Below are 11,181 nucleotides of genomic sequence, written 5' to 3'. Positions count from 1 at the left end.
TGAACTCTGGGCCTGGGCGCTGTCCCTCAGCTCTTCAGCTCAAGGCTAGCACTCTACCACTTGAGCCACAGCGCCACTTCTGGTTTTCTGGTGGTTCACTGGAGAGAAGAGTCTTATGGACTTTCTTGCCCAGGCTGGCTTTGAACCATGATCCTCAGATCTCAGCCCTCCTGAGTAGCTAGGCTGACAGGCATGAGCCACCAGTGCCCGGCACTCAGCTTTATTTCAATGCATACATTTATTATTTGATCTCAGAGTGAGTACAACATGTATTTTCAGTAGAAAGCGCAAGCGAGCTGTCTGGGATCCCTATGGAGATGTAGCTATGTGTCTATATGATGACCATTTACAAATAGGACTGGCAAGGCCGCTGGCTCCTTGAGGCTGCTAATGAGCTATTTTTGACCCCCTGCCTGGAAGGTATTGTGAACTCAGAATAGAACGTCCATCTCATTTGCCTCCTGTTATTTTGGTTACAGAAGTTGAGCAAGCCTCCGTGAACACTGATGTGGTCTCGGTGAAGAGTGAGGGAGAGGATCCGAGTGGGCTGTTGAAGAACTTTCAAGATCTGATGCGAAAGCAAAGGCCAGAAAGAGTGTCTCACCTCCTCCAGGACAACTTGCCCAAGAGTGAGTCTCCCTGTTCCTTGCTTGAGGCAGGTGATAGGCTGTCACTGAAGCGTTCATCCAATTAAATAGAAGATTCATTGTGAGTTAACTTGAAACCACGCCCCCTGCTTTACCAAGCAGGTGCGCTGAAGTCTCGGTGACTGCCCTAGATAGCTGGCCTTTCTCTTTTTTTTTTTTTTTTTGGTCCAAGACTTGAACTTGGTGCCTAATGCTTTTTGCTCATTGCCTGGTGCTCTTCCATCTGAGCCACGCCTCCAACCCTGAGCCTTTTCTTTTAATACTGATGGCCTACATACTGGGCCTTGTGCCAGGTACTTGACACATGTAATATGAGGACATCAAGAAACTAGTCTAAAGCCAGGCTCCAGTGGCTCATGCCTATATAATCCTAGCATCTCAGGAGGCTGAGGTGTGAAGAGCCAGTTAGGGCAGAAAATGACTGAAGACTCCAGGCTGGAGGTATGGTTCAAGTGGTAGAGTGCCAGCCATGAGCAAGAAAAATAAACAAGAGCACAAGAGCCTGAAAGGAAACAAAACAACAAAGAGGGAGAGAGAGCCAGGTGCTGGTGGCTTAGACCTGTAATTCTAGCTACTCAGGAGGCTGAGATCTGAGGATCATAGTTCAAAGCCAGCCTGGGCAGAAAAGTCTGTGAGACTCTTATCTCCAGTTAACCACCAGAAAACCGGACACATTGGCTCAAGTTGGTAGAGTGCTAGCCTTGAGCAAAAGAAGCTCAGAGACAGTGCCCAGGCCCTGAGTTTAAGTCCCAGGACTAGCAAAGAAGAAAAAAGAAAGAAAGAAAGAAAGAAAAGAAACTCCCCTAGACTCACCCTGCTAGGAAATGGCAAAGCAAAAAATTAAACTTAGGCTCATCCTTCCCCAATAATCACCCCTACTGGCTTTTGTTTGGTTTTTAGCCATTTCCACTTTTCAGTATGATCGTTTCTTTGAGAAGAAAATCGATGAGAAGAAAAATGACCACACCTATCGGGTTTTTAAGACGGTGAACCGGAGGGCACACATCTTCCCCATGGCAGACGACTACTCGGATTCCCTGATTACCAAGAAGCAGGTGTCGGTGTGGTGCAGTAATGATTATCTAGGCATGAGTCGCCACCCACGGGTGTGTGGGGCAGTTGTGTAAGTAGCGCTTAGCTTTCACATATAACTAGCATGGTGTGGCAAGGCATGGATGATTTATATGGGTTGGCTCTTTTATGGAGGTTATATTGAGCAAGGAAAGTGTGCAATCGCAGGGCTGGGAAAGGTGGCTTAGTGGTAGAGTGCGTGTGATGAAGTGCGTCATTTCCCGTCCCTCAGTACACCATGAATGTGCTTGAACAATATGCAGCCTTGTACAGATGTCTGTGGTTGTGGCTGTAGGTAGAGAAAGACAACTGTAAGCTGTCTCAGGAAAAGCTACTAAATGGGATGTGTTAAAGAGATGATTGCCGGCCACCGGTGGCTCACGCCTGTCATCCTAGCTACTCAGGAGGTTGAGAGCTGAGGATCATGGTTCAAGGCCAGCCCAGGCAGGAAAGTTTGTGAGACTCTTATCTCCAGTGAACCACCAGAAAACTGAAAAGTGGCTCTGTGCTCACCTTGCGCTGAAGAGTTCAGGGACAGTGCACAGGCTTAGAGTTCAAGCCCCACAACCGACAAAAAAAATACATTTGAGGACTGGGAAGATGACTTAGTGGTAGAGTGCTTGCCTAGCATGCATGAAGCCCTGGGTTCGATTCCTCAGTACCACACACACAGAAAAGGCCAGAAGTGGTGCTGTGGCTCCAATGGTAGAGCATTAGCCTTGAGCAAAAGCAGCTCAGGGACAGTGCCCAGGCCCTGACTGGCAAAAAATAAATAAATAAAATTAAATAAAATAAAAAGACAATTGAAGTTGGGCACCAGTGGCTCACGCCTATCATTCTAGCTACTAAGGAGGCTGAGATTTGAAGATCGATGTTCAAAGCCAGCCCAGGCAGGAAAGTCTATGAAAAAAAAAAGTCTTTTTTTTTGGTCAGTCATGGGGCTTGAACTCTGGGCCTGGGTGCTGTCCCTCAGCTCTTCAGCTCAAGGCTAGCACTCTACCACTTGAGCCACAGCACCACTTCTGGTCTTTTCTGCTTACATGATGCTGAGGAATCGAACCCAGGACCTCATGCATGGGAGGCAAGCACTCTTACCGCTGAGCCACCTTCCCAGCCCCTTCTAAGCTCTCGATCTTGCTGGTCCCTAGAGATTCCTCTCCTGTAGGTGGTGGTTCCTCTACTCAGCCTGACGCTGAAGTAAGCGGCCATTCCTGCCCTCCTGTCTCACAGTGAGCGGGGCTGGACCATGCCCGTTTGCAGTCTTCTCTATCCTACACAGCGGAGCCATTCACCCGTTCAGAACCATGAGTTGGAGTTTTTTGTGTTTTTTTTTTTTTCCCAACAGGGAGACTTTGAAGCAACATGGTGCTGGAGCAGGTGGCACTCGGAATATTTCTGGAACAAGTAAGTTCCACGTGGACCTGGAGCAGGAGCTGGCCGACCTCCATGGCAAAGACGCGGCCCTCTTGTTCTCCTCCTGCTTCGTGGCCAATGACTCTACCCTCTTCACCCTGGCCAAGATGATGCCAGGTAAGGAAGCCTGGTATATGATTGTCTCGGGGGGCTTGGGATTCTTTATGGTGACTGATCATGAGTGCCAAATACCACCTCAGAGATCAGAGTAATGATCTTGTCTGGGTGCATATCCCTTTTATTTATTTATTTATTTATTGTGGCAGTCCTGGGGCTTGAACTCAGGGCCTGAGCTTCTTTGGCTCAAGGCGAGCGCTCTACCACTAGAGCCACAGCACCACTTTCAGTTTTCTGGTGGTTTATTGGAGATCAGAGTCTCATGGCCTTTCCTGCCCAGGCTGGCTTTGGACCACGATCCTCAGATCTCAGCCTCCTGAGTAGCTAGGATGACAGGCGTGAGCCACCGGCATCCAGCAAGAAAGCTTTTTTTATTAGTGAACCTTTTTATTATTCAAGGCAGTACTGTCAGGAAAAAGGTCTGTTGTCTCAGTCAAGAAAAGTCAGTTGTCTTTGATGCAGATGGCAATAAAATAGCTTTTCCTCACATCAGGCTGCGAGATTTACTCGGATTCTGGGAACCATGCCTCCATGATCCAAGGAATCCGGAACAGCCGCGTGCCAAAGTACATCTTCCGGCACAATGACGTCAGCCATCTCAAAGAACTGCTGCAGAGGTCCGACCCCTCGGTCCCCAAGATCGTTGCGTTCGAGACTGTACACTCAATGGATGGTAAGCCACTGCAACACTTCCAGTTTTCTTGAGTGGTTTATTGGAGATAAGCGTCTCACGGACTTTCCTGCCCAGGCTGGCTTTGAACTGGGATCCTCAGATCTCAGCCTCCTAAGTAGCTAGGATTACAGGCATGAGCCACCAGCGCCCAGCCTGAGCTTCTTTTACTCAAGGCTAGCACTCCACCATTTAAGCCATAGTGCCAATTTCGGCTTTGTCTGTGTATGTGGTGCTGAGGACTCGAACCCAGGGCTTCATGCATGCAAGGCGAGCGCCCTACCACTGAGCCACCTTCCCAGCCCCTGGGATATGACATTTGGTCTTCCCTCAGGTGCAGTGTGTCCCTTGGAAGAACTGTGCGATGTGGCCCATGAGTTTGGAGCGATCACCTTTGTGGATGAGGTCCATGCGGTGGGGCTGTACGGAGCTCGAGGTGGAGGAATCGGCGACCGGGATGGAGTTATGCCAAAAATGGACATCATTTCCGGAACGCTTGGTGAGTATAGTTTGTTCTCTTTGCACAGCCAAGGACACGCCGTTCTGATCGCCATCTTGTTCAGGGACCGTAAGCCCAGGCCTCTTTGTCTTTGGGTGAATTTTTCTTTCTTTTTTTCTTTTTTTGATTGGTCTTGAGGCTTGAATTCAGGGCCTGGATGCTGTCCCTGAGTTTTTCTGCTCAAGGCTAGTTAGTGCTCTTTGAGCACTTTGAGCCACAGCACCACTTGGGGTTTTCTGGTGGTTCGTTGGAGATCAGAGTCTCCTGGACGTTCCTGCCCAGGCTGGCTTTGAACCACGATCCTCAGATCTCAGCCTCCTGAGTATCCAGGATGACAGGCGTGAGCCACCAGCGCCCGGCTCTCTTGGGGTGGATTTTTATGCCCCAGTGAGTGGTTAGGCCAGCCTAAGCAGAACCTCTTGGAATGAAATGACAGTAGTAACTTAGGGCTGTCTAGCTGGTTTTAGACGTAGCTGTGGCTCTAACTTGACAGGCTGGGATAAAAGTCTCTGATTGTCCTCTTAAACTAAAAAGGTCTACATGTGAATTCTCATTAAGAAGATAATTAAATGAGTCATCTGTACATCATTACTCTAGACATCGCCTCGGCCTGTTAGAACCCCTAAAGAAATGTAAAAAGGCGCTGGTGGCTCACACCTGTCATCCTAGCTACTCAGGAGGCTGAGATCTGAGGATCGTGGTTCAAAGCCAGCCCAGGCAGGAAAGCCCATGAGACTCTTTATCTCCAATGAACCACCAGAAAATTGGAAGTGGCGCTGTGGCTCAAGTGGTAGAGCGCTCGCCTTGAGCTGAAGAGCTGAGGGACAGTGCCCAGGCTCAGAGTTCAAGCCCCACGTCTGACAAAAAAAAAAGCTGAGGCTTATATGGCTCTGGCACTTTGCTCAAAAAGGCTGGGATGAATTTTCCACTTGGGCCTACATGAATTGATCACTAGAGACGATCGTGTGGGAATCTCTTGAATTTCTTCAGTCATTCCTCTTGAAACCCGAGATACACATTCTAGAAGTGAAAAACAACTGTAGCTCAAGACCAACTCTGAACAGGTTCAGTTTTCTTCCTTTGTGCCACTCCTGGGGCTTGAACTCAGGGCCTGGCCGCTGTCCCTGAGCTCTTGTGCTCATGGCTAGCGCTCTACCACGCGAGCCACAGCGCCACTTCTGGCTTTTTGGTAGTTCTTTGGAGATGAGAGTCGCCGGGACTTTCCTGCCCAGGCTGGCTTTGAACCTACCCTACCGCTGTCTCCCCGCAGGCAAAGCGTTCGGCTGCGTGGGGGGGTACATCGCCAGCACCCGCTCTCTGATCGACACGGTGCGCTCGTACGCGGCCGGATTCATCTTCACCACGTCGCTGCCACCCATGTTGCTGGCTGGAGCCCTGGAGTCCGTGCGGGTCCTGAAGAGCGCCGAGGGCCGGACACTACGCCGCCAACACCAGCGCAATGTCAAACTCATGAGGCAGATGCTGATGGATGCCGGCCTGCCGGTCATCCACTGCCCCAGCCACATCATCCCCGTGCGGGTAAGGTCTGCGGGACGAGGGGGACAGGACGGGGGACAGGGCATCGTGACAGTCCAGCCTTTCCCCAAACACCGACTTGCACCACACAGCTAGGCCCCAGAACACTCCAGAAGCCTGAGCATAGTGTAGCTTAGTTGTTGTGTTTGTGTGCCAGGACTGGGGTTTGAACTCACAGCCTAACAGCTGTCCAATACTGGTATTTTTTTTTTTGTTTCTTTTTTTGTCAGTCGTGGGGCTTGAACTCTGGGCCTGGGCGCTGTCCCTCAGCTCTTCAGCTCAAGGCTAGCGCTCTACCACTTGAGCCACAGCGCCACTTGCGGTTTTGTGAGTGGTTCATTGGAAATAAGAGTCTCACAGACTTTCCTGTCCGGGCTGGCTTTGAACTGTGCAGATCTCTTCCTCTTTAGTAGCTAGGATTACAGGCGGGAGCCACCAGTGCCCTCCTTCAATAAAGTTAACTCAAGGGTAATGCTCTGCCATTTTGAGCCACAGCTCCATTTCCGATTTTTTGGTGGTTCATTGGAGAGAAGAGTCTTGTGGACTTTTCTGCCTGGGCTGCCTTTGTACTGCAATCCTCAGATCTCAGCCTCCTGCACCTGGCAATATTGATGTTGATCTTGCCAGTCCTGGGTCTTGAACTCAGGACCTGGACACTGTCCCTGAACTTCTCTTTGCTCAAGGCGAACGCTCTACCCCTTGAGCCACAGCGCCACTTCCAGTTTTTTCTGTGTCTGTGGTACTGAGGAATCGAACCCAGGGCTTCATTCATGCTAGGCAAGCGCTCTACCACTAAGCCACCTTCCCAGCCCTTGGTCTTAATCTTGTTCTGATCTTTTCTCCTGCTGCCTTTCAATTCAGGTCGCCAACGCAGCTAAAAACACCCAAGTCTGTGATGAGCTCATGAGCAGGCATAACATCTACGTCCAAGCCATCAACTACCCCACGGTGCCACGAGGAGATGAGCTTCTGCGCATCGCCCCTACACCCCACCACACACCGCAGATGATGAACTACTTCCTGGGTGAGTTCTGCAGAGTCTAGTAGCAGAGGTCTCTTGGGGACAGGAGGCCCATGGCGCCCTTAGAGGCCATTAGATGAGTTTCTTATTCCCAGTGGTTAAGACCCAGAGGGGCTGGGAAGGTGGCTCAGTGGTAGAGTGCTTGCCTCACATGCATGAGGCCCTGGGTTCGATTCCTCAGCACCACATAAGCAGAAAAAGCCGGAAGTGGCGCTGTGGCTCAAGTGGTAGAGCGCTCGCCTTGAGCTGAAGAGCTGAGGGACAGCGCCCAGGCCCTGAGTTCAAGCCCCACGACTGACAAAAAAAAAATCTCATAGATCTGTCTGTTCAGGTTGGCTTCAAACTTCAGTGATCTTCCGATCTCAGCCTCCTGCGTGGCTGGGATTACAAGACTGCGCTACCAGTGTTTGGTTTAGGACGTAACATTACCATGACCCTGGTGCAGGTCACAGGTGCAGGAAATATTATTCCCTGTAACACTGCAGCCCTGTCTCTCCTCACAGAGAACCTGCTGGCCACGTGGAAGCGAGTAGGCCTGGAACTCAAGCCACATTCCTCGGCCGAGTGCAACTTCTGCAGGAGACCATTGCATTTCGAAGTGATGAGTGAACGAGAGAAAGCCTATTTCTCAGGCATGAGCAAGATGGTATCTGCCCAGGCCTGACCCTGACCTCCCCCCCCACCCTCCTATCCCACCTGACCCCAGGCCATTATCATATCCCCACAGTCCCCACAGTTGTCTTTATATGTGAATTAAATTATATTAAATTTTAATCTATAGTTAATAACATAGTCCTGGAAATAAATTCTTGTTTAAGTGATGGATGTTTGCTGCTCTTGCCTACTGAATGAGAAAGCAATGATGGTATTATTATTATGGGGGTGTATATGAATACCCAGACCCACTGGGGTGCCAGGACCCCCTTCCAGAGCCCAGAGCAGCCTGTGGCACCCCTGCAATATGGTCCCCCCTCCCCTGCATCTGGTTTTACTTTAATTCAGTTTTGTAAATTCCTATTATTCCTTTCTGGTGGTACTGAGATTTGAACTCAGGACCTGGCACTTGCCAGGCAGGCGCAGCACCACTAGAATTGAAAGGTGATTCTCCCCCTCCAAGCCTACCAGAGAACAAGTGGGCCAAAGAAACGCCAAGCAGCTGGAGCTGAGGAGTTACATGCATGGGGTGGCTGGGATTACAGGCATGAGCCACTACACTCGGTTTGTTGGTTAAGATGATCTGGGTCATTTGCCTTTTGGGGAATGGTATTGAGAAAGACTCAGTCCTCCACCGAGCTTTGTTCCCATCAGATAAAACCCACTCATGAAGGCAGCCAGTGGTGGAATGGAAATCACATCATCTGGGAGCCAGGAAATGGTTCTTCCTGCTCAGTGTTCCCAGCCTCCTTCCAGAACTTTCCATTGTCCCTCACATTCCCATGCCTGGAACATCCTCCACCTCCAACTGGGATTGGTGAGGGCTTGCTTCGGGTGGGGACAGTGTTTGGATGCTGGGAAGGAACCCCCACACACACTTCTTTTGTGAGGCAGAGTCTGCAGGTCAAAATGTCTGCCCCCCCCCCCATGCGCCTCTCCCTCCCTGCCTCACGGGGTTAGGCAAACACAGGCCACAGCTGCAGAAAGTAGACGGAAGATGCTTAGAAATAAGGAGTTTAGCCAGGCACGGGTGGCTGAGCCCTATAATCCTCACTACTCAGGAGGCTGAGATCTGAGGATCATGGTTCAAAGCCAGCCTGGGCAGGAAAGTCCGTGAGACTCAGATCTCCATTGAACCACCAGAAAACCAGAAGTGGCTCTGTGGCTCAAGTGGTAGAGCACTTGCCTTGAGCTAAAGAGCTGAAGGAGAGTGCCCAGGCCCAGAGTTCAAGCCCCACAACCAACAACCACAACAAAAAAAAGCTAAAGGACAGCACCCAGGCTCTTGAGTTCAAGCCCAGGGACTGGCATGTTTATACGTAGCCTTGAGCAAACAAGTCTACTCCTGTAATCCCGGCTACTCAGGAGAAGTTCAAGGTGAGTGGAGCAAAGTGAACACCTTACCTATCTGAAAAGGCAAAGGTTGCGGGATCCTCATTCACCAGAGTACTTACCAAGTATCTGTGAAGTCCTGTGTTCAGGCCTGGTACCATTAACAAACAAAAAAGCAAGTCCAATGGCAAGCTGCCACGTCACAAGGCCTTTCCAACAATATTCACAAGCCTGACACACTGGGTGAAGAGTTACTGGGAGAAAAGCGTATGTGGAAATTTCCATGGGCCTTTCGTACGGTTTAAGCAAATAAAGCTGGGACTGGGCGCTGGTGGCTCACACCTGTCATCCTAGCTACTCAGGAGGCTGAGATCTGAGGATTGTGGTTCAAAGCCAGCCTGGGCAGGAAAGTCTGTGAGCCTGTGATCCCCAATGAACCACCAGAAAATCGGAAGTGGCGCTGTGACTCAAGTGGTAGAGCGCTGGCCTTGAGCAAAAGAAGCTCAGGGACAGTACCTAGGCCCTGAGTTCAAGCCCCAGGACTGGCAAAATAAAATAAAGCTGGGTACTGGGGGCTCTCATCTGCCATTCTAGCTATTCTGCTCAAGAGGAGGCTGAAGATCGGAGAATCATGGTTCAAAGCCAGCTTGTTGCAAGACAATCAGAGACAAACAGCGGAGCTAGAATACAGCTGCTGGTGCTCTGCCCTGAGTCCTTCCTCTTTCTTGCCCTGGTACAGCCAATGGCATGTTAATTAGAATGAGTGGCAGTGTGGAGGCCAGGCCCAAAGCCAACTATCAGCTCCCTTCCTAACCACTGTGCCCCATGTGTACAGCACCCCATCCTGCCCTACTGTGGCCCAGATCCCAACACCTATAGGACCAGATTCTACCATCAGCCCCGCACCAAGTGCTACCAGTGGCCAAGACAGGGAAGGATGGATGCATGCATGCATGGATGCATAGATAGATGGGTAGATGCATGGATGGATGGATGGATGAATGGATGGATTCATACATTAATGGATAGATGCATACATGAATAGATGCATGGATGGATAGATGCATGCATGGATAGCTAGATGGATGGATGGATAGATGCATGGATAGATGGGTGAATGCATTAATGGATGCATGTGTGCACGGATAGATGGATGGATAGCTAGATGTATGTATGTATGGATGGATGGATAGATGGATGGATGGATAGCTAGATGGAGGCATGCATGTGTAAATGGATGGATGGATAGATGCATGTATAAATGGATGGATGGAGGCATGCATGTATAAATGGATGGATGGATAGATGCATGTATAAATGGATGGATGGATAGATGCATGTGTGGATGGATGGATAGATGACTAGATGCATGGATCCATACATGGATGGACAGGTGCAAGGATAGATAGATGCATGCGTGGATGGGTGAGTAGATGCATGTGTGGATGCATGGATAAATACACGCACATACGTGGATAAATGTGTGCATGCACGGATAGATGCATGGATAGGTGAATGAATGCATGGATAGATGCATACCTGCATGAATGGATGGATGATGCATGTATACATGCATGGACAGATGGATGCATGAATAGATAGATGGATAAATACATGGATGAGTGGATAGATGAATGCATCAATTGACAGATGCATACATGTATGTATAGTAAAAGTGGATTGACAATGGATTGCTCTGGGGTAGACTTGCGGTCCTGAGGGAGTGGCCAGCTGTGTCTCCTACAAAGACAAATCTAGGGTACTGGCCAGGGCCTCCACTTCCTGCTTCTGCCCGTGGCCTGGACAATCTCAGGGAGAGTTCATCCCTCTTCCCCTTCCTCCCAGGCCTCCAGCCTAGGGGAAAGGTCTTTTCGTGTTTGGTTTGACTCCCAGGTGAGCCAAAGAAGTACAACAGGTCAGAGTCCACGCGGGCCTTCCTGTGATTCTTAGGTTGGCGTATTTCCTGCTGTCTTTCATCTGAGAAAGAAAACATCCACTCTATGTTCTTTCACGATTCCCAACCCCCCCAGCTCCGCCCTGGCTGCCTAAAACAGAAAGGGGAAGATGGCTAATATTTCCCAACTGTTTCCTCAGAAGAGGGAGGAAGAAAAAATCACACACACACACACACACACACACACACACACACAGAGGGAATAACAGTATCCAAGCTACAATGTTGTGGTCAATTCCAGCCCTGGAAGCCATAAATGGCCCCAGG

General features: G+C 49.9%; 1 protein-coding gene across 1 annotated transcript in view; it reads left to right on the top strand.

Annotated features, from left to right (window-relative positions):
- Alas1 (5'-aminolevulinate synthase 1) overlaps nt 1-7,795 on the top strand; it is a 10,517-nt gene extending 2,722 nt beyond the window's left edge. Inside the window, exons 2-9 of the mRNA XM_013028045.1 lie at nt 480-629; nt 1,548-1,770; nt 3,064-3,248; nt 3,742-3,921; nt 4,253-4,417; nt 5,688-5,956; nt 6,815-6,977; nt 7,478-7,795. Of these exons, the coding sequence (XP_012883499.1) occupies nt 480-629; nt 1,548-1,770; nt 3,064-3,248; nt 3,742-3,921; nt 4,253-4,417; nt 5,688-5,956; nt 6,815-6,977; nt 7,478-7,638 (1,496 nt within the window). The 3' untranslated portion in view covers nt 7,639-7,795. The remainder of the gene's footprint in view (nt 1-479; nt 630-1,547; nt 1,771-3,063; nt 3,249-3,741; nt 3,922-4,252; nt 4,418-5,687; nt 5,957-6,814; nt 6,978-7,477) is intronic.
- Nucleotides 7,796-11,181: the final 3,386 nt, after the last annotated feature.

The sequence above is a fragment of the Dipodomys ordii genome, unplaced genomic scaffold, assembly GCF_000151885.1.
Source record: "Dipodomys ordii isolate 6190 unplaced genomic scaffold, Dord_2.0 Scaffold107, whole genome shotgun sequence".
NCBI lineage: Eukaryota > Metazoa > Chordata > Mammalia > Rodentia > Heteromyidae > Dipodomys > Dipodomys ordii.
The sequence above is the reverse complement of the archived record's forward strand: the minus strand, read 5'-3'. Positions and strand labels throughout refer to the sequence as shown.